Source organism: Nelumbo lutea, chromosome 8, assembly GCF_056320005.1.
Source record: "Nelumbo lutea isolate HS-2025 chromosome 8, American lotus-T2T, whole genome shotgun sequence".
In the NCBI taxonomy this organism is placed as follows: Eukaryota; Viridiplantae; Streptophyta; class Magnoliopsida; order Proteales; family Nelumbonaceae; genus Nelumbo; species Nelumbo lutea.
In genome coordinates this window covers 55,552,279-55,575,663 of record NC_142691.1, presented here as the reverse complement: position 1 = coordinate 55,575,663, position 23,385 = coordinate 55,552,279, and the positions used below count along the sequence as shown (strand labels likewise).

At 44.2% G+C, this 23,385-nt stretch overlaps 2 protein-coding genes across 2 annotated transcripts; both read right to left on the bottom strand.

Moving 5' to 3' along the window:
• Positions 1-1,464: 1,464 nt before the first annotated feature.
• LOC148844276 (uncharacterized) lies at positions 1,465-4,519 on the bottom strand. Its single transcript, XM_088959641.1, has 2 exons — positions 3,763-4,519; positions 1,465-2,539 (listed from the first exon to the last, which is right to left on the bottom strand). The coding sequence occupies exons 1-2, from the start codon at positions 4,366-4,368 to the stop codon at positions 1,622-1,624; spliced, it is 1,524 nt and encodes a 507-aa protein (XP_088815767.1). The 5' UTR covers positions 4,369-4,519; the 3' UTR covers positions 1,465-1,621.
• Positions 4,520-18,766: 14,247 nt separating this feature from the next.
• On the bottom strand, positions 18,767-23,248 carry LOC148844275 (uncharacterized). Its single transcript, XM_088959529.1, has 4 exons — positions 22,513-23,248; positions 20,319-21,290; positions 19,457-19,538; positions 18,767-19,301 (listed from the first exon to the last, which is right to left on the bottom strand). Exons 1-4 carry the CDS (start codon positions 23,116-23,118, stop codon positions 18,787-18,789), a joined length of 2,175 nt encoding a protein of 724 aa, XP_088815655.1. The 5' UTR covers positions 23,119-23,248; the 3' UTR covers positions 18,767-18,786.
• Positions 23,249-23,385: the final 137 nt, after the last annotated feature.

The following is a 23,385-nucleotide window of genomic DNA, read 5'->3' as shown; positions in this document are numbered from 1 at the left end:
GACCCCTGACTTGTTCGGTTTTAAAAACCATGATTGGAACAAACTCAACAGTCATAAAAGGGTCTATAAATAGAATCCAAAATATTGAGGAATACACTAGAACTACTCCTTTCCCTACCTCTCCTTCAAACCAAACATAGCCTTAACCTTTATTGATTATTAGCAATTCTAGTTGTGGTAGAAAATTGCCTCCACTTTGGGCTGTTGAAGAAGTTTGGGCCCCGTATCCAAACCTAAGAAGAGTTCCTGAATTTTCACATTATATCATTTGAATCCCTATTGTACTATCAGCAAGGGCTAGCTTTGACCTGCAGTTGCAAAACCAAGTTGAACCGATGGAAGTACAAAGTAGAAAGCTAATACTATTTTAATTTCTATTTTAAATTGGTGGGTCATGAATTTAGTGAATGGGCGACTCTATTTCTAGCGTCTTCTGATCTAATCAAGGTTTTCAAAACCGATCAGGGACTGGAATCGTTCTACCACCAGTTTTTGGGTAAGTGAATTGATCGTTTGATTTGAATTGATGGCCCACTATAAGTTATAAAATAAAATATTAAAAAATAATTAAAACAAAAAATGATCAAAATTATTGAATTGGTCAAACAAATCAACAATTTGACCACCTAAGTCAGTGGATGGCTAATCCAATCATCAGTTTTTTTACCAAGACCGGATTAAGAGTGAAATGGAACCGGTTGACTTGATGGCTTCTGGGCCGAATAGCCCCACCCTCCCTCCAGGTCTACAACGGTTCGAAAACACTGAATCTAACATTGCAGTAAGGATTTGGGTCGAATATCATAAGTTAATAAAAAGAGTACTAGCATTTATTTTCACATTACAATTGAACTTCAAATTCATCACAATCCAAGTCAAAACATCAGCTCATGACAACACACTAATTTAAAACTGAGTTGGTAGCCCCTAGTGTCTCGAGTTTTGGTCCATCCTTGGAATTCTCATCGAACATTGCAAATATGTAAGTCTCAATAGGCTAATTGGGTTTTCTGGGAGTTCCTGATCCTTTCACATGTTTGATCAACCCATTCAAATAATCATGTGCATTTCCCGTGGTTGATACAAAATCAGCCACATTCGGCAAACCTGTTTCGGACACAACAATCCTCACAGAGGACCCGCTGATCTTCTCAATAGCAGCATACACAGAACCCAACATGGCATCAAAAAGGTTCTGGTATTTGTGATTGCCATCTTCTTCCACGAAGAATGGTGCAGTGAGCACAGCATAATCACGCCTAATATTATGTGAGTAGAGCATTTAACTGAAGTATGAATGTAAGCACATGTTTAATTAACAGCCCAGTAGATTATAATAGACCAGGATTCCTACCTAATTATCTTTTTTGAACAAAACCTAATTAATTGTTACTTTTGTCTTTTAATGAACATGTTGTTCAGGGGATGGGATGGAGGAGACCTAAACCGGCCCCTTTAAACCGGTTTTAGAAAAAAATAAAAAATATATATATATACCGGACGTATTGACATTTTGAACCTTGATTATAAAACAGAAGAATAAGAAATTGCAAAAACAAAGACAGAGACAATGATAGAAGTGGTACAATTAATTTCTGTTTTTCAATTAGACTATATATTATCAAGCATCGTCGTTGTGATTCCTTCTCTGACGCCGTGCAAAATTACGCAACCATATTAGGATCAGCCGGATACTGTGGCCAAAGACGAGAAGTGCTATCACGCCCAACCAGGAAGCAATTGCCGTTATGAGTTGCTGATCCATTTTCTGCAAAACATGATTTGGTGTCAAGGCCAGTAGTGTAAACAGGTAAGTTAAGGCCATGGCTGTGATCGCCACCCACAATGCCGCCATCAGGAGCCACATAGACGCCCTATTCCTCCATGGCAATCCGCTTACCAGTAATAAGATTATGCTTAGGGAGGCAGCAAAGCCTGTCGTGTTGCAACGAAATAGTCTACGGAATTTTGCTCCATTCTTGTAGGCTAGTATGGCCATGCCTGCTTTATGTGAGTTTGGATTGGTGAGAGGATCGCCTGTAACGTCATCTTGCCACACACCACCTGGAGGGTTTACTGCCACTTGAAAAGCCATGGTGGCGATCAGTACCGCCACCACCATTAACGTTTCTCTCTTCTTCTCCAACCAGTTTCTCTTGTCCCTTCTGTCCTCTTTTTCCTGTACTTTGCGGACTTGGCCTAGGGCGGTCGTATCTCTGGGCTCTGAGATGGCTCCATTTGGTACAACTTGGAAGGGATTGTGCTGGCCTTGTGTGGTCATCATATAGCCGCCTGGTGGTGGTGGTGATGATGGTTCTGTGATGGCTCGACCTTGCCCAGCTAGGGCGGGGGCTTGGACTTGTGTGGTTGTGTCACCGGCCTGTGCCGGGTCTTCATCTCGACTTTGTAGAGCCTTTTTGATGTCCTCGTCTTTGGAGTTGTCCTTTGGACTTTGTGTTAAAACATCATGCGCTGTGAAGGAGTTTTTATTCACAGAATCAATTTTTATATCTGTTTTGTTAAGCAAAAATCTGATGATCTGCGCAGTTTAAGCAACACGTTTTAGTCCAGAAATTAAACTATATGATACATAAGAGTCTGGAACAAAAAGAATTGACATTTGGTACAATTGGGCTAAAACCCTATCCCGATTAGGGTAGGGGTTGGGACAGGCTACCCAATTAAGCCGAACCACTGAGACATTGGTGGCATTCTACATTCCTTGGTGCAAAGACCCTACCCACAGGCCACAGTAACAGGGGGATGATCATGGGCTAGGCCCGTGATTCATTTACCATAGGCAATTGGTCATGTGCACTTACGTGTTAAGTTGTTAGTAGTGAACTAGTGATATATCATGGGCGGGAACGAAATGGGCTTAGCATCTTGGAAGAGGACGCCACTGATGAAGAAGCTGGGATTGTGGAAATCCCATTCGTTCAATCGCCCTATTTTATGATGCCGGAATGAGCTTGGGCCCAGGATGGGCTTAGCATTGATGCCCGGAATTCCGGAAAGAGCTGGCGCTACAGGAGCCCGCCCAGGCTGGGTTAGGCATTAGACGCGAAAAAAGAAAACCTAAATATTATTTTGTCTGATTTGCTTGGAATTGGAATGAATTAGATACAGGAACCCCGAAATGTTATTGTTCGGATTAGTTACAAGGTTGAACTGCAATCGAATAGACTTCTTAACGGCATTTTGTCAAATAGTTCAGAGGTGTGAAAAAGATCCTTGTAACTTTTGTAAAGAACAATCGAGAGGAATTTTCCACCGTCACCAAGAAACCAAAGGACCAAAAACGTTAGATCGTCGGCAACATGGATATGCAGCGCTGTAGATGGCCGGAAGTTGCACAGAACAAGAACCAGGTCAAGAAAGAGAAACAGAAAGTTACAGACGACAAGTGTGTAGCAGTGACATGCCTGAGTAAAACGGGAAATTGGAAAAAAAAAAAAAAAGAAAAACAGGAAAAGGACATGCCGGAGCAAAAGGGAAAATTGAAAAAAAAAAGAAAGACATGCTGGAGCAAAAACGGAAATTGGGGGAAAAAAACGTTCCTCTCCGCAAGCATTGGTTTTGGCCTATATTTTGTTCTACGACTTGTTTAATTCCAGGCTTAGAATTGGGAATTTGAGACCAATTCCAATTGCATCTCCTCCCAAAATCAGAATCAATCCCTTCTATTCCTAATTGCTCTTACAGGAATCTCTATACAAAACACAAAACTGTGATAATTAGAAGCCATGAATAAGATCTTACCTCAACCTGCTTGTCTGCTACGGCGAGGTGCAGGACAGTATTGCCATCAGCATCCCCGACGTTTACATACTTATTGGGGTTACCCATTAAACCCAGCAGCAGCTCCAACACATTCAAACGCCCATGCTTAACACAGAGGTGTAGAATGGTCTCACCACGACCCACAAGTTCAAGAACTGTTCCAGGTTTCTTCTTAACCAGCTCTTTAGTGACATCCACTTGGCCTTCAATTGCTGCTAGATGGAGAGGAATCATTCCATCTGCATCGCGAGCAAGGCAGAGTCCAGGGCCAGAATCTTGATCTAGCAAAGCTTTCACGATTTCAAGGTGCCCTCTTGCTGATGCCAAGTGAAGCGGAGTATGTCCTCGTGGGTCTTTGAGGCCAGCAAGTTCAGGCTTGCAGCTCAAGAGTAATTTAGCAAAATCAACGTGACCGAGCGTTGCTGCTGTGTGCAAAGGAGACTCCCTGATACAACCCACAATCACTCTATCAAGAATTAGACTGTCTTTTTCAAGCAAACCAGACAAAGATTTTGCATTCCCCTGCAATGCTGCTTCACAAAGCTGTCTCTCTATTTTCATGCTTTCAGGAAGCCCTTCCTCCATTCTCTTGTTCTTGCTCTCAAGAAGCTGCGTGGATCTCCATTGATATATATATATGTATATTCCTCTGGCTTCCGCCGTTGAATAGATCAATTCAAAACTGGAAGTCACCACTCATCAGAGTCAAGTCGTTGGCTTGAAGAGAAGACAGCTTGAGAGTTGTCGCTCATCTGAAACAGACAAAGCGGCTGGCAAAAGCAATTATTAGCATCTGGGCCCATCAAATTGTCATATCTATTAATTCATCACTCATTGGCGCAAAAAACAAAAAAAAAAAGATTATAATATTCCGACACGGTAGAAGCAATCGATAAAAAATATATTGTTGACGTGCTCCTGGCCATGGCCATGGCGAGGAGCTAGCTTCTGTGGTATTACTGTTTTGTGGCTTTAAGAGTAGCTTGATCTGTCCGTGTGGGGCCCGCCTCGAAAAGCCAGAAGCTTCCACACTTCAGCTCTCTTAAACAGACAAAAAAATGAGTATCTGTTTGTGCATTGGTTGATTCCATAAATTTCCAAATATTCTTTCTTTCCTTCTTTCATCATTTGGGGACCATGGTAGCAACACAGAAGCTGTGAGGAGGTTATAAAGGAGGTAAGAAGAATTACAAAAAACCGTGCCCGTAGTGTACCGTAGTACCCCAAAGAAGAATCTCATAGTAATAAGATAAATTCCAAAAAGCGGCCTAGCCGAGGTGCGAATTAGCGGTATGGCGCAGGCGTGATTTGGCGGCCTAGCCCAGGTGTGAACTGGCAGCCTAGCTTAGGCATGACCTAACGGCCTGGCTTAGGCCCGACTTGGTCCAGGAACGAATTAGTGGCTTGGCCCAGGTGCGACCTAGCGACCTGGCACAGGCCCCGACCTGGCGACCTGGCATAGGCGCAACCTGGCGGCCTGGCAAAGACGTCGACCTTGCGGTCTGGCCCAGATGCAAACTAGCGGCTTGGCCAAAGCACAAACTGGCAGTCTGGCCTAGGCGTGACCTAGTGGCCTGGCACAGGTGCCGACCTGGCGGCTTGGCCCAGGCGCCAAGCTAGCGACCTAGCCTAGGCACGACTTGGCGGCTTGGCACAAGCATCGACCTAGCGGCCTGGCACAGGCACCGACCTAGCGACCTAGCAGAGGCGCCGACCTGGTGACCTGCAAGACATACTCGACGATGAATTCAGCATGCATATCCTAACACTCCCACGATCCTTGGAAGTTGACCCACGTGCCGAACGATCCGGAGGGTGGTCAACATGCATGGCGGTTGCCTACGAGAATCTCGGACCACTTTGGCAACCTTTCAAAAATCTCGGATGCGGTGCGTGAAGCCCACGCCAAACAATGCCGATTTAAAGGCACCAACCCCAATGGCATGGGGGGCAAGTAAGCATATTCTAGGTCTCATACTTTGTGATTTTTAGCTCGCAGTCTACTGTGAGAATACTGACTTAAGCATCGAAGCGACCTTGCTGGGCTAGCCACCTCGGGTCCTCTGACATTGGTTCCTTGTAGGTCTCTAAAGAACTACGAAGCTCAACAATCAATCCAGCTTGCCGCCAGGGAGCTCAACACTCTGGTCAGCTCGTCACCTAACCTGCCTAGCTCAGCCAGTCAGTTCGGCACCTAACTTGCCCAGCTCGGCCCAGTTAGTTCGGCACCTAACCTGCCCAGCTCGGTTCAATCAGCTCGACACCCAATCTGCCTCCAACTCGGCCTGGTCTATTCGACATCAAGGTCATCATCCAGCAAAAGTTCTCCACTTCGGCCTCTGAATCATCGACCACTTGGAAGTAGACCAAATGACAAGGGAATTAGCACAAAAAAATTGATACTTCACCAAAAATTTAATTCATCAATATTGAGTATTATTATCAAGTTAAACTAAAAATGACCAAATATGACTCTTATAACTTTGATATTGTATTTCATGAAAACCTATGGAAATTAGTAAAAACAGTAGTAGAGCATCCAAACCAGGTTTACTAAATAGATGATACAACATAAAATATAAAATGGAGCGAATAAAATATTTTGGATTGAATATATTGGGGTGCATGGATTCATACTTGGTACCATAATAAAGGGATCAAATTCAGATTTCATACTAACAGATACCATTTGTAGCCCTAGTTGGCATTCTCTTTTTATTATTAGATTAGAAGCATGCAAATCTTCTAAGTTGTAACAAATATAATCTGGTCTAGGTTTGTAGCAAGTATAAGCAATCATCATCAATTAAAGATCTGTCAGACATAATTCGGGTTCGGGCTGCTCCGACCTTCGTTTAAAAGCTCGCCTTTTGACCGTCAAAATTACCTACGAGAAGATCTTCCCAAAAAAAAAACGCACCAAACGGGCTTTTATTTTCAGTAAAATCACGGTTAATGCCCAATAACCAATAACCTACTAATGAATTACGAATCTCAATTTACAGATTAAGTTTTTAGTGTTCAATCGTCATTATAATAAATGAAATTTTAGCGCAAGAAATAAATTGACGTGTTCTTGACATCCTGACCATATTACAAGCTAAATAAGCTTTTTATGAAGAAGGAATGTTAGCAAATAAAGCACCGTTCAGAAATCTATCACTTAACAGAACTTACGTGCATGGTTATTAAAATAACTAATTAATTTTATATCTCTTCAAATCGTCTCTCCAGGGACATACTACAAAATATATCATTTCATAGAGCGATGCCAAATGTGACGTGTGTGAAATATGAAATGGTTATGATTATGGAACTGAAAAATAGGAAAGAAATGTGAAGATATAAAATGGCCCACTCAAAAACTTAAATGAAAAATGAGAAACTGAAAAGAATAAGAGACATGCATGGTCATGGCCTCATGGGTTTAAGAATTAATTAATCAGCTAAAAACACTGACACTACTTGTGAGAGAGAGAGAGTAGCAAAAAGCCATGAAAGCAGAAGAGATCTAGACTAAAATATATGCTCGCTCTGTTGTTGGAAGGCGTTCAATGCTGCGCCAACTGGAATCTTAATTATATTGACAAATTAATGATCTCCTTCTTGGCCGGTTTAATTACTACACTGATTACAAGAATTAATGTTGCTTTCTCTCCTGCTTACAGGGAAGCTAATGGAGTCGCTGATGCTTTCAATTTGTCAATGGTGGCCTCTCCATTTGTCATGATTTCACTGTTTTTAGTCATATCAGTCCATCTTTCAGGTCTTCCCACTCCCAGCCCCAGGGTTAGATTTCTTAATTAATGTTTCTTTATCAAAAACAAAATTCGAAATGTTTAATCATTCTTTATTCGTTTTGTATTGATTTTGTTTGTTGGGGTATTGGAATGTGAAAGGGATCGATCGAGTGGTTTGTATCTTTGGGTTTGGGGCAAGGTAAGCTAAACCCTTTCATGTATTCATTTACTTAATTACCTTTCATAATGGTTAATAAAATTCTATGTAGTGTTTGATTTGAAGGAAAAAATTAAAAAAAAAAAAAAGAAGGGTGTACTAACCTTCCTTCAAATATATAATGAGTTGAGCTTTTCACGAGATGCTTGAACTTGGTTCAGACTTAGCTCAACTCGGTTTTAACCGAGTTCAAGCTTGATCTCGAGCTCAATTCATTGGCTCAATTATTAAATGAGCCATGCTCGAGCCTACTAGATATCGGCTCGTTATATATATATATATATATACATATATATATATGATGGAGGGTGATTTGACCCAACCTTATAACAAGGGTGACACGTGGGCATGACCTGACCAAAGTGACAACTCAGCATGACAGCTCGGTAATGACTCGGCGGAACGAACTAATGAGTACCTGGCCCGAAAGCTCGGTGGGATGGTACCTTAAGGATTTCTCCAAGCTAGGTCCACCCCGAACTGAGACCACCGCAAGGCAGCCCTGAATTGAGACCATCGCTAAGAGCTAAGGAACTACCCCGAGCTGAAAGAACCCCGGTACCAGGTCGTAAGGACAACAGATAAGGCAACAACTCAGAGTCAGTTCGGGTATATTAGCTCAAGTGCGCCGATCTAGCTTCCTAACAGTCTTAAGAGCCCTCAACGGCTCCCTAATTTTACGGGATTACACTCCGTAAAGCTCAGCATTATCCCCCCGTCCAATTAGGGCGGAAGTAGTTGGCGCTAATAGATAACCTCTCCGAATAACGCACCCCACTTCAGCAGTAATTTCGGGACGACTCCGCAAGATACGCGAAGGCTCCGTTATATAAAGGCTCCCTCTTCAGGGGCCCGAGGTATTGCGCTTTTCTACACTCTTAGCTCTCTCACATTCATACAAACTTTCCGAAATCTAACTTGAGCATCAGAGTGTTCCCGCCGGGCATATCCCTCGGGAATCCTTCACTGTATTCTCCTTCTCAAGTGTACTTGTGGCTAGCTAGGATCAAAGCCACTGCCAGCTAGGAGTGACTGAACTGCACGGCATCATTTGGCGTCATCTGTGGGAAGCGTAGCAAAAAGCCTTCCACCGGAATCTTATCTCTGAATATAACCAATGGCTTCCTCTAGCAACGTAGGTCAACACTCAGGCGTAAGTACCCCACCGGAGCTTTAGTCCCCCACAGTCTGTGTGGGACAGTTCATTCTCCCCTTCTCTGTGGACGAGGTCCCAGTACTAAGTCTGCCCCCAGTCGCGGCACCGGTAAGCGTACCGCTTCCCCCTGCGGTTGTCACAACTTTTGCAGAGCCCTCTCTGCCCCCGGCAACTGGGACAAACCAAATGGAAGACCTGGTGAACTGCATGCGGGCCATTCAGGCTCAGGTGCAGCAAGTTCAACAACTCCAGGTGTATCAGCAGCAAGCCCTCCAGCAGGTGTACCAGCAGTAGTACCAGTCCCAGTTTCCCCCATTGCCCATGAATCAGTCGTAGATCCCACCTCGGTATCCAGTTTCGTAGCAGAACAGGCATCAATACCGATCTGAACGCCCCTCGCACCGAAGAGAGACCTCCCGGGCTCAGGTCCCCCTGGGGAGCCAAGTCTCACCCCACGGCAGGGGTAAGAAGCAAGTCAAGCCCCCAGCCGCGCAGCTTGTTGCCAAGTCGGGGGGTTCCCAGCCTACCAGGCCTGCCTCACCTCGGCCTTCCCAACTCGAGCTCCCCCTGGAAAACAACCAGTTCGGGGTTCTGGCCCCAAACTACAGACACAAGCAGCAATTCGGGCCTGTCCCTAGGCCCAGCGAGTTCAGTCACACCGAAGCGAGCAGCACTAATGCTGAGCCGGCAAAAAGGCATAGAAGACACCGCCGATCTTGCCGGACTACCACTCATAACTTGCCCGAGTTGAAAGGAAAAAACGAAGCGAGCTCGGGTGAAGCAACAACCACTCCTCTCCTGACACTCTCGTCCCCCTTATCACCAGAGATCCTTGCTGTCCCGATGCCTAAGGATTTCAAGGTTCCCCCGCTAGACAAGTATGACGGGTTGTTTGATCCCAATGACCATGTGGATGCATTTCAGTCGCAGATGCATTTGGCAAGAGCTAGCGAATCTTGTATGTGCGTGGCTTTCTCCACCACCTTCAAAGGAGTGGCCCGCACATGGTACAGAAATCTTGCGCCCGGAAGTATAAAAAGTTGGGCACAATTCGTGCAGGTGTTCACTTCCCACTTCATCACCAGCAAGCGGTGTCCAAAGACGCAGGAGAGCCTCCTCGGTGTTGTCTAGAGGGAAGGTAAATCAATCAGGAGCTACATCAAGTTGTTTAACGATACTTACTTACAGATACCCGACCTGAACCTTGCAGTTCAGCTTACAACCGCTAAGAGGGGCATCACCCATAAAGAATTCAAATGGTATGTGACTGTCAACCGACCTAGCACTGTGACCGAGTTCCTCGCGCTCGCAGATCATTTTATAGGGACGAAAGAAGAGATGAACCAGAAGTGTGAGCAGGCCCCAGAGAAAAGGAAAAGGGAAGCAGAACCTTCAACTGAGGGAGACAACAAGAAGAAAAAGGAAGCAGCGAAGGGAACGAGGCCAGGGCAACCTTTCTGAGCTCCGCAGACAGAGAGGACCAACTACACACCCTTGAATGCGAAGCGGTCAGAAATTCTAATGGCAATTAAGGACGCCCCCATGTAAAGTGGCCACCCCGTATGAGAGGGGACCCTAATGTAAGAAACAAGAATTTGTACTGTAGCTTTCATAAAGATCACGGTCACAACACCGAAAACTGTAAAAATCTCTGCAATGAGATAGAGGAGCTCATCCGTCGTGAATACTTAAAGAATTTTGTACAGAATAATAAAACAGGTCGGCAAGGGGAGTAGAGTCGAGATGCCCCCGAGCCCAGTAACAGGTCAGTAGAACAGCCACAGAGGCAGTTCCCCGAGGAGAGGCCACTTCGGGGAACTATAAATGTAATAGTCGGAGGCTCCATTGTTGCAGGCTACACTTCGGCCGCAGCTCGGACATCATCTCGGGAGGTCGAGAAGGAAGAGAAGAATCCACCAAAGCGACCAAGGGTGGAAGAGCCGATCTTCTTCACAGAGGATGATGCACGAGGGGTCCATTACCCCCATGATGATGCGCTTGTTGTGAAGATCAGGATCAATGACTTCGAGGTCAAGCGTATCCTTGTAGATTTAGGCAGTTCAGCAGACATCCTTTTCAAAGAGGCATTTAACAAACTTCAGCTTCGGGAGAGTGATCTGAAGCCTACGAGCACTCCCCTGATAGGATTCAGCAGTGAAGAAGTCAGGCTCTTGGGAAGGATTATCGTACCTATTGAGGTCAGCACTTGGCCTAGCATTGTGCGGCTCAACCATGACTTCCTAGTGGTTGCGACTCCCTCCCCGTACAACGCCATAGTAGGATGACCCATCGTACACACCATGCATGCCTTGGTCTCTACCTACTATCTGGCGATGAAGTTCCCAACGGACTTCGGAGTTGGGGTGGCGCGAGGTGATCAATTGGAGTCCCGCAAATGCTATGTTTCTGCGCTCAAGGGGAAAGCCAAGGTAGCAGATAACATCAAGCTAGAGCGACCCGAAGAGTGAAACAAAGAGCGAGCTGCCCCTATAGAAGAAACTGTCTCCATCCCAGTATCCACTGAGGACCCAGCTCGGATACTCCAGATCGGAGCATCACTTGAGGAGCCTCTGCGCGCCCAACTGGTAAGCTTCCTACTTGACAATCTAGATATGTTTGCATGGTCTGCGGCAGAAATGCTCGACATAGACCCGAGCATCATTACTCACAAACTTAATACTGATCCTATAGTTAGGCCCGTTAGACAGAAGAAACGCAACCTAGCCCCAGAACGCTAGAGAGCAGTTGATGAGGAGGTCGGGAAGCTCATCGCAGTCAATTTCATCAGGGAAGTACATTACCCGAGCTTGCAATTTTCATGTGAATTAATAAAAGATTTGCATTTGGTTTTTGAAATCCTGCGCAAATTTAATATGAAATTGAATCCGAACAAATGTGTCTTCGGTGTTACCTTGGGGAAATTCCTAGGGTACATCGTTAGCAGACGTGGCATTGAAGCCAACCTTGGAAAGGTAAAGGCCATCTTAGACATGAGACCACCTCGGAAATTGAAGGAGGTTCAGCGGCTGAATGGTCGTATAGCCGCTCTGAGCTGCTTCATGTCCAAATCGGTAGACCGCTGCCTGCCTTTCTTCAAGGCATTAAAAACTTAAAACTTTGAGTGGACCCAGGAGTGCCAGCTCGCCTTTGACGAGCTTAAAAGGTACCTCGCCAACATCCCAACTTTAACCCGGCCCAAAGAGGGTGAAGTCTTGGAGCTGTACCTCTCGGCAAGCGACGAGGTGGTCAGCTCGGTACTAACAAGAGAGGTAGATCGGGTTCAACGACCCATCTACTATGTTAGCAAGGTGTTGCAGGGAGCAAAAACAAGATATCCCGAGATTGAGAAGTTGGCCTATGCACTCTTTACCGCAGCCCGAAAGCTCCGCCCATTCTTCCAAGCTCACACCATTATCATCCTCACCAACAAGCCTTTGAGCCAAGTGTTACTCAAGCCCGAGGTCTTTGGTAGGTTGACGAAATGGGCTATCGAGCTCAGCGAGTACGATCTCCATTACAAGCCGCGAACTGCTATTAAGGCCCAAGCCTTAGCAGATTTTGTCGTAGAATGCATGTTCAGCTCTGAAGTCCCCAGGTCGGTTGAGCACGAGGCCCTCAGTTCGGGTGAGCCCGAGGCTCCCGGGCTGGTTGAACTCGAGCACCGTGAGGTAGAAGCCAGTGTGGTATCTCTCCTAGTTAGGCTAGGCACGAACTGGGATGAGGAGCCCTGAATCCTTCACGTAGATGGCTCGTCAAACCAGCAGGGTAGTGGAGCTGGAATCGTTCTATGCGGACCAAGCGGTGTGAAGTTGGAGTATGCACTATGTTTCGAGTTCGCGGCATCCAATAACGAGGCAAAGTATGAGGCCTTATTAGCCGGGCTGGCTTTAGCAAGTGAAGTGAAGGCCAAACATATCATTGTTTGTAGCGATTCTCAGCTTGTCGTCAACCAGGTTACGGGAGAGTATGAAGCTCGCGAACCAGTAATGATTGCATACTTGGCTAAAATAAGAGAAACTCTCATTAACTTCTGGTCGTACTTCATCCAGCAGATCCCGAGGTCGAAGAATGCTGAATCCGATGCCATCTTCTTCCATGAAAAATGGTGCAATGAACACAGCATAATCACGCCTAATATTATGTGAGTAGAGCATTTAACTGAAGTAAGTGTGAATGTAAGCACAACCCAATTATTATGTGGTAAGAAGCTACTAAGGGACTGCAGGTATGGCCTGATTTCATCTCTGAAGACAGAGGCCGAAGGAGGGTAGGTATTAGCATGGCAAGGGCTCCTGTGTAAGTGGCTGTTGTCACCTTCACTCTGTCTTGTAAACCAGCTTCCTCTACTGCTCCCTGGATGTATTTCATGGCGGGGAGGACATATGGGAAATCTTGGACGATATACTTGATGTTGATCGATGGTGTATTTGTTGTCTACCACATTGCCATAGACGAAGTCATAGGCCGGGGTGAGGTCTTGGCCGGCCATATGTTGTATCTCCTTCATTTCAATTATACTGTAGAAAATTGTGTTAGTAATGATACGTTGCAGGTAGAAGTAGTATAAGATCAGTGCCTTCTAGTAAAGCAATTTCATCAATGAATGTATAATAGGTCCACCGAATGTAAGGAAAAATTTCTTCCCTTTTTTCAAAAGTGGGTTTTTTATTTTGATTAATACGTGCAAACTGATTTATTCTTTAAGTCTGTGATTGGATGCAGTTAAATGCAAACTCTGGTTTAATTTTGTTTTGGGTTTTACTTTGTTCTATTTCATATCTTGATTTACTTTATTTACACTGCAATCAAAGAAAATAAGCTAAAATTTGAAATACAAATAGGTATGAATTTACACTCAAATCATTTGCATTTCCATAATTTTGCATCACTGCAAATTTATTTATGTTGCGAACAAAGACAGCCTGACTCAGTTTAGAAAGAGTACAAATACAAATATGTACACTACAAACACAAGCAAAATAATATAAAATACAAGATTTTATTTAACACTCTACATATTTGTATTTGTACTTCTTTGAAACTGAGCCTAAATACATATTTATATTTATACTCCTAGAAAAAATGCAAATATAAATATGTAGAATATAAAACCTTGTATTTTATATGTATTTACAATGTAGATATTTGTATTTATAATCCCCAAACTGAGCCTTAATAACTAGTAATGTGGAAGCGTGAAAGGACAAGTCAACTACATCCAATAAATTCATACTACAAATTTTTATTTGATGAAAGTAGTCTTCTACAGTGATGATGGTCATCCTAGACACTAGTACTTACTAGTATAAATTAATAGTCCCTCATAAGATGTGGTGATAGGGATTATGGGTACCTTGGGCTGCGTTTGGTCTAACGGAATACAAACAGAAATTTTGAACAACTTTCCCTCACTTTTGTATTAATTTCTGTTATTTTCTTTCAAATTCAACTGTCTTGTAAATTTTGATAAATGTATATATAGGCGGCATCTTTGGTAAGAGTTATTACAGAAAATCTTTCGGCCGGGTTTTTGAAAGACCATTAGACCATTTATTTTAAATATCTTGCCATTTAGCAATGAAAAAATGGGAAACTGGAAACACCCATGTCCCATAAAGCTTAAAGAAACCCAAAGCAGCCAAACATTAACAAGTATCAATCCTCACATCTAAAATCTTTTGTTTAATTAACAGCCTGGTAGACTACAATAGACCAGGATTCCTACCTAATTATCTTTTTGAACAAAACCTAATTAATTGTTACTTTTGTCTTTTAATGAACATGTTGTTCAGGGGATGGAGGAGACCTAAACCAGCCCCCTTAAACCGGTTTTAAAAAAAAATTAGAAAATATATATATACCGGACGTATTGACATTTTGAACCTTGACAGAGGAATAAGAAATTGCAAAAACAAAGACAGAGACAATGACAGAAGTGGTACAATTAATTTCTGTTTTTTAATTAGACTATATATTATCAAGCATCGACGTTGTGATTCCTTCTCTGACGCCTTGCAAAATTACGCAACCATATTAGGATCAGCCGGATACTGTGGCCGAAGACGATTAGTGCTATCACGCCCAACCAGGAAGCGATTGCCGTTATGAGTTGCTGATCCCTTTTCTACAAAACATGATTTGGTGTCAAGGCCAGTAGTGTAAACAGGTAAGTTAAGGCCATGGCTGTGATCGCCACCCACAATGCCGCCATCAGGAGCCACATAAACGCCCTATTCCTCCTTGGCAATCCGCTTACCATAATAAGATTATGCTTAGGGAGGCAGCAAAGCTTGTCGTGTTGCAACGAAATAGCCTACGGAATTTTGCTCCATTCTTGTAGGCTAGGTATGGTCATGCCTGCTTTATGTGAGTTTGGATTGGTGTTGAGAGGATCGCCTGGAACGTCATCTTGCCACACACCACCTGGAGGGTTAACTGCCACTTGAAAAGCCATGGTGGCGATCAATACTGCCACTACTGATGTAACCGTTTCTGGTCATGTACCATTTTTTGTGATGTATAAATTTTTTTGGCTAAGTACCTTGTTATTTGACCCGGTGGTGACATGCCTTGGTGATGAGCTACTTGGTGGCGAACTCCCTGGTGGAGAACTGCCTGGTGGTGAGCTCCCTAGTGGAGAGCTACTTGGTGACGAACTGCTTGGTGGCAAACTCTCTGGTGGAGAATTGCCTGGTGGTGAGCTCCCTGGTGGCGAACTGCTTGGTAGTGATCTCCCTAGTGGCAAACTGCCTGGTGGCGACCTGCCTGGTGGCGACCTGCCTAGTGGCGAACTGCCTGGTGGAGAGCTACTAGGTGACGAACTGCTTGGTGGCAAACTCCCTGGTGGAGAACTACCCGGTGGCGATCTCCCTGGTGGCGAGCTCCCTGGTGGCGAACTGCGTGATGGAGAGCTACCTGGTGGCGAGCTCCCTACTCCTAGGCGGCCTGTGACTCAGAGAATGGTGGAGCTCCCTGGTGCAACGCAACCCGACTGCCCTCTGCATGAGGTGATCTTTCCTTTGTAGGCAGTGGGAGCTGAGGGACCTACGAGAACTGAATCAGAGGACCCGAGGGTATTTTCCCAGTGGGGACTCTCCGATGCTTAAGTTAGCACTCTAATTGTAGAGAGATTGAAGATGATATTGGAGAAATGAGAGAGCTAGAGAGTAGTGATTACCTCTATTTTTTCCATTTCCCTCCCATTTGGAGGGTGAGGTCTTTATATACCGGAGTCCTCGCGGGTTAGGTGGGTGAAAAGCCTCCAAACGGTAAGATTCATCACATCCTGTCAGAACCGGGGTACGGTGGTGAACTCCTCGAGGTTGTCAGGCTGGCGCTTGTGTCAGGCGGCCAGGTCGGCGCTTGGGCCAGGTTGTCAGGTCAGCGCCTGTGTCAATCGGCGGGTCGGTGTCTGGGCCAAGTTGTCAGGTTGGTGCCTAGGCCAGGTTGTCAGGTCGGCACCTGTGTCAGTCGGCGGGTCAGTGTCTAGGCCAAGTTGTTAGGTCGGCGCCTGTGTCAGTCGGTGGGTCGGTGTCTGGGCCAAGTTGTCATGTCGGCGCCTGTGTCAGTCGGCCGGTCAGTGTCTGGGCCAGGTTGTCAGGCAGGAGATCTTCTTGCAATATGCCAAACTACTCTTCTGTACCGAACTACCCTACAAGTGGCGAGCTACCCGGGGGAGCTATGCCGAGCTGCTTGTGGTGAGCTTTGCCGAGCTGCTTGGCTCCTTGGTGGCGAGGTCCTTGAAGAGCTGCCTAGCTCCTTGGCGAGCTCTTTGGTGAGCTACCAAGCTCCTTGGCGAGTTCCTTGGTGAGCTACCGAGCTCGCGGGGTATGCCGTTATGGTTCATCGGTGGGTGTCTTATGGGTTGCTAGGTCGGCCAGATCGAATCATGTGTCAGGCTGATCCAGCTAGGTCGTGTAGGCTGCGCAGGCCGTGCAGGCCACGCCAGGCCGCGCCAGGCCGCGCGTAGGTCGCGTGTAGGCCGCGCCAGGTCACGCAGGCCACGCCAGGCCGGTCAGACCAGTGCCCAGGTGGGACACCAATTTGGTAAGTTGTTGCCTGGATGTTTGCCTAATTGTCACAAGGTGCCACATGTCGCAATTTCAGTGGAGGGCCAAATCTGCCCTCATCAACCACCATTAACACTTGTCTCTTCTTCTCCATCCAGTTTCTTCTGTCCCTTTTGTTCTCTCGTTGCTCTTCCGTGGGATCTTGGCCTAGGGCTCTGCTGTGGCCATATGGCTGCTGTTCTTGTAGAGCCTTTCTGATGTCCTCGTCTTTGGAATCATCCTTTGGGCCTTGCATTAAAACATCATACGCTGTGAAGGAGTTTTTATTCAAAGAATCAACCTTTATTTCCGTTTTATCAAGCAAATATTTGATGATCTGTAGAGTTTAATTAAACATCACGTTCTAGTAGTAAAAATAAATTAGAAAAGCTAGATGCATGACACAAGTATGGAACAAAATTTTACTGTTACATTACGAGCTATTGGTCCCAAACCCCAAGTTGCACCAATAAAACCTAAAGCCTAGTTTACGTCCCTGACCGCACTACACGGTGATCATGGGTTACATTTGATTTCAGGAAACACTGGGCGTTGGGAGAAATAAGATTATAGCGTTTCTCCAAATGTATTGTTTATTTGAGAAATGGTAAAATTAAACAATTGTTTCATTTTACTTCATATACAATAAACACTAACGTTTTACTTCATATACAATAAATACTAACGCTTGTGTGATGCTAATGTCGTGGCATTTTTTCAATAAAAACCAATGGAACCAAACACACAAAGGCTGCACAAAATCATTAAGTGGGTAGAAATTGAAGCCGCATGTAGCTGCAATTCACGGCAAGTAGAAACTGAGAAAAAATTCCCTCTGAATCATTGAATAATGTTTCCATTGGTTGTGATGAATTATCCCTTTTTTAAATTATTAAAAGGACTCCATTTTCGATAACACTTGGTAAAAGAAATACGTGTCTATTTGTTTTATGCACTTAGAATTCAATTTTAGAATTTCAAAGTGACTGCAGCACTTCGATCAAAATGTTGTTTTTAGAAGAGTTAATTGAGATTCGAGACTGCAACAAGGCTGCACATATTGATGCAAAGCATGGCCTTACAGACACTGGTGTTTTCTTCACAAATTTTCCTGATTGGTTGTTGAGAGTTGGGGATGAAGATGAAAGGCTGTTAGAGGAAGGTGGTGTTATTCTAAGTTTTGGATCAGTTCAGTTTTGTTCTGTTGTTTGTTTCTCTTTTCAGTATTGATGGCTGTCCCTGTTTCTTGTCCTGTGTTCAGAGAAATGAAGCATCTTTCAACCAAAGAGAAAATAAATGGAACGAATTAGAACACGATGGGATCGAGAAACCAAAATGTTATGCTTCGGATGAACTGCAACGTTGAATTGCAATTTACATAAAAATATGAAATTTCTTAAATAGAGTATTACCGGCATTTTGTCAAATGGTTCAGGAGCAAATTTCTCTTTTTGACTTGTGAAATCAATCAAGAGGAACTTCACTATGAGAAAGAAATCAAAGACCAATCACTAGGCAACATGGATAGGTGTAGAATAGCCGGCACTTGCATAGAACAAGAACCAGGGCGAGAGAGAGAGAGAGAGAGAGAGAGAGATTCTGATCTTACCTATACAAATTCCAGGCTTGGAATTGGTAATTTGGGAGCAATACCAATTGTAAGCCCACCCCAAAATCCAAATCACTTTCTTCTATTCCTAATTGATCTTACCTATACAAAAGTCAAAAACTGTGATAGTTGGAAGCAATGAATAAGATCTTACCTCAACCTGCTTGTCGGCTACAGCAAGATGTAGGACAGTATTGCCATCAGCATCCCGGACGTTTACAAACTTATTGGGGTTAACTCATTAAATCCAGCAGCTGCTCCAACACATTCAAGCGCCCATGCTTGACACAGAGGTGCAGAGTGGTCTCACCAAGACCCACAAGTTCATGAATCGTTCCTGGTTTCTTCTTGACCAGCTCTTTAATTACTTCCACTTGGCCTTCAATTGCTGCTAGATGGAGGGGAATCATTCCATCTGCATCGCGAGCAAGGCAGAGGCCTGGGCCAGAATCTCGATCCAGCAAAGCTTTCACGATTTCAACGTGCCCTGCTGCTGATGCAATGTGAAGCGGAGTATGTCCAAGTGGGTCTTTGAGGCGAGCGAGTTCAGGCTTGCGGCTCAAGAGCAGTTTAGCAAAATCAACGTGACCGAGCGTTACTGCTATGTGCAAAGGAGACTCTTTGATGCAACCCACAACCACTCTATCAAGAACTAGATTGTCTTTTACAAGTAAATCGGACAAAGACTCTGCATTCCCTTGCAAATGGTTCCTACTCCTATGGAAGGAAATTGCTTCGGTAACTGGGGCTGAAGTTCAAAAGTACCCTTCTTCTTCTTTCCCTTTCATGGAGCTCTACCGCTGTAGCCCAATCCACACGAAATGAAATGAAGGACAATATAAAAGACTGCAATAATCAATCTCAGCTCTCATCTGATAGGGTATTAATATAAAAGATTGTAACGAAAAGAACGAACATATATGGAATTATTTGTATTAACCAGGAATCGGTTGGGATTTGCTTCTCGGAAATTGTTTGTATTAACCTAGAACCCATTTTACACATGAAAAATCAAGATCATGGATTCAAAGCAGTAAAGATTTTTGCTCATTCACCACCAAAAAATGAATGAAAATCAGGACATGGTATTAGATGTTTGTGGCAGGACAGTTACTTGTTCAGCTTAATCACTTGAGCATGATGAGAAAACCTCAAGACATCGGCACTGGTTCAGCAGTAAAATTCATGAAAAACTGGATTGCATAAAGGCCATGTTCGTTTTTTGGTAAGTGGAGGCATTTGAGAAATACTTACTATGTATTTATCCATGTTCTTTTATTTAAATAAGATAATGACCATTTTAGTCATAAAAATCTATTATTAAAAAAGGCATTTTTGTCTCATTCAAATGTTGACAATTTTCTCCCTAGATGTTAAAGTTATTTACCTACCTAGGAAATGAGTATACCTAGGAAATCCCCACATAAATCTAAAAAATAAAACGCATAGAATTCTTGGTCAATAGAAAACAAATCCCATCAACTAACTTTCCCCCCTTAAAATGAACACCCCCAAAACCTTAAAAATGAACAAAAGCAAAAGGATTTCTTCATTTGGAAGGAAGCACAACCGAATGGGTAATGTTTGATGTGGTTTTGACCTCAAGACAAGCCAACTAATAAAACATCAGCCCCATGAAGCACAAAAATAAAACCAAAAAAAAAAATCTGAACCAGAGCTCCACTCAACTACATACACTCAATCAACTTCCTAAATAAACAAATATACAAAAATACATATATAAACCTTTCTTCTTTTCTTAGGCTTCATTATCACCAGAAGCATCGTTGCGATTCCTTTTCTGAGGCGTTGCAAAATTTTTCAGCCGTGTTGGAATCAGTTTCTTGGATAAGTTAGCCATGTCCACATTAAACCATAAAAGGATGAGCCGAATAGTGTGGCCCAAGAGAAGCAATGTCATCACAATCGACCAAGCAGCGATTGCCACGGACAGTTGGTTATCCATTATTCGCGACACATGCTTCGGGGTCAAGGCCAATAACGAAAACAGGTAAGTAAAGGCCATGGATGTGATCGCCACCCACAACACCACCATCAGAATCCACATAAACGGCCTATTCCTCCATGGTAACCCGCTTACCAGCAATAGGATTATGCTCAGAGAGGCAACAAAGCCTGTCGTGCTGAAACGGAATAGTCGCCGGAAATTTGTTCCGTTCTTATAGGCTAGTATGGCCTTGCCTGCTTTATGCCAACTTGGATTGGTGAGAGGATCCCCTGGACTGTCATCTTGCCACACACCACCTGGAGGATTTACTGCCACTTGAAAAGCCATGGTGGCGATCAGTACCGCCACCACCATTAACGTTTCTCTCTTCTTCTCCATCCAGTTTCTCTTGTCCCTTCTGTCCTCTTTTTCCTGTACTTTGCGGACTTGGTCTAGGGCGGTCGTATCTCTGGGCTCTGAGATGGCTCCATTTGGTACAACTTGGAAGGGATTGTGCTGGCCTTGTGTGGTCATCATATAGCCGCCTGGGGGTGGTGGTGACGATGGTTCTGTGATGGCTCGACCTTGCCCAGCTAGGGCGGGGGCTTGGACTTGTGTGGTTGTGCCGGCCTGTGCCGGGTCTTCATCTCGACTTTGTAGAGCCTTTTTGATGTCCTCGTCTTTGGAGTTGTCCTTTGGACTTTGTGTTAAAACATCATGCGCTGTGAAGGAGTTTTTATTCACAGAATCAATTTTTATATCTGTTTTGTTAAGCAAAAATCTGATGATCTGCGCAGTTTAAGCAACACGTTTTAGTCCAGAAATTAAACTATATGATACATAAGAGTCTGGAACAAAAAGAATTGACATTTGGTACAATTGGGCTAAAACCCTATCCCGATTAGGGTAGGGGTTGGGACAGGCTACCCAATTAAGCCGAACCACTGAGACATTGGTGGCATTCTACATTCCTTGGTGCAAAGACCCTACCCACAGGCCACAGTAACAGGGGGATGATCATGGGCTAGGCCCGTGATTCATTTACCATAGGCAATTGGTCATGTGCGCTTCCGTGTTAAGTTGTTAGTAGTGAACTAGTGATATATCATGGGCGGGAACGAAATGGGCTTAGCATCTTGGAAGAGGACGCCACTGATGAAGAAGCTGGGATTGTGGAAATCCCATTCGTTCAATCGCCCTATTTTATGATGCCGGAATGGGGTTGGGCCCAGGATGGGCTTAGCATTGATGCCCGGAATTCCGGAAAGAGCTGGCGCTACAGGAGCCCGCCCAGGCTGGGTTAGGCATTAGACGCGAAAAAAGAAAACCTAAATATTATTTTGTCTGATTTGCTTGGAATTGGAATGAATTAGATACAGGAACCCCGAAATGTTATTGTTCGGATTAGTTACAAGGTTGAACTGCAATCGAATAGACTTCTTAACGGCATTTTGTCAAATAGTTGAGAGGTGTGAAAAAGATCCTTGTAACTTTTGTAAAGAACAATCGAGAGGAATTTTCCACCGTCACCAAGAAACCAAAGGACCAAAAACGTTAGATCGTCGGCAACATGGATATGCAGCGCTGTAGATGGCCGGAAGTTGCACAGAACAAGAACCAGGTCAAGAAAGAGAAACAGAAAGTTACAGACGACAAGTGTGTAGCAGTGACATGCCTGAGTAAAACGGGAAATTGGAAAAAAAAAAAAAAGAAAAACAGGAAAAGGACATGCCGGAGCAAAAGGGAAAATTGAAAAAAAAAAGAAAGACATGCTGGAGCAAAAACGGAAATTGGGGGAAAAAAACGTTCCTCTCCGCAAGCATTGGTTTTGGCCTATATTTTGTTCTACGAATTGTTTAATTCCAGGCTTAGAATTGGGAATTTGAGACCAATTCCAATTGCATCTCCTCCCAAAATCAGAATCAATCCCTTCTATTCCTAATTGCTCTTACAGGAATCTCTATACAAAACACAAAACTGTGATAATTAGAAGCCATGAATAAGATCTTACCTCAACCTGCTTGTCTGCTACGGCGAGGTGCAGGACAGTATTGCCATCAGCATCCCCGACGTTTACATACTTATTGGGGTTACCCATTAAACCCAGCAGCAGCTCCATCACATTCAAACGCCCATGCTTAACACAGAGGTGTAGAATGGTCTCACCACGACCCACAAGTTCAAGAACTGTTCCAGGTTTCTTCTTAACCAGCTCTTTAGTGACATCCACTTGGCCTTCAATTGCTGCTAGATGGAGAGGAATCATTCCATCTGCATCGCGAGCAAGGCAGAGTCCAGGGCCAGAATCTTGATCTAGCAAAGCTTTCACGATTTCAAGGTGCCCTCTTGCTGATGCCAAGTGAAGCGGAGTATGTCCTCGTGGGTCTTTGAGGCCAGCAAGTTCAGGCTTGCAGCTCAAGAGTAATTTAGCAAAATCAACGTGACCGAGCGTTGCTGCTGTGTGCAAAGGAGACTCCCTGATACAACCCACAATCACTCTATCAAGAATTAGACTGTCTTTTTCAAGCAAACCAGACAAAGATTTTGCATTCCCCTGCAATGCTGCTTCACAAAGCTGTCTCTCTATTTTCATGCTTTCAGGAAGCCCTTCCTCCATTCTCTTGTTCTTGCTCTCAAGAAGCTGCGTGGATCTCCATTGATATATATGTTTATTCCTCTGGCTTCCTCCGTTGAATAGATCAATTCAAAACCGGAAGTCACCACTCATCAGAGTCAAGTCGTTGGCTTGAAGAGAAGACAGCTCGAGAGTTGTCGCTCATCTGAAACAGACAAAGCGGCTGGCAAAAGCAATTATTAGCATCTGGGCCCATCAAATTGTCATATCTATTAATTCATCACTCATTGGCGCAAAAAACAAAAAAAA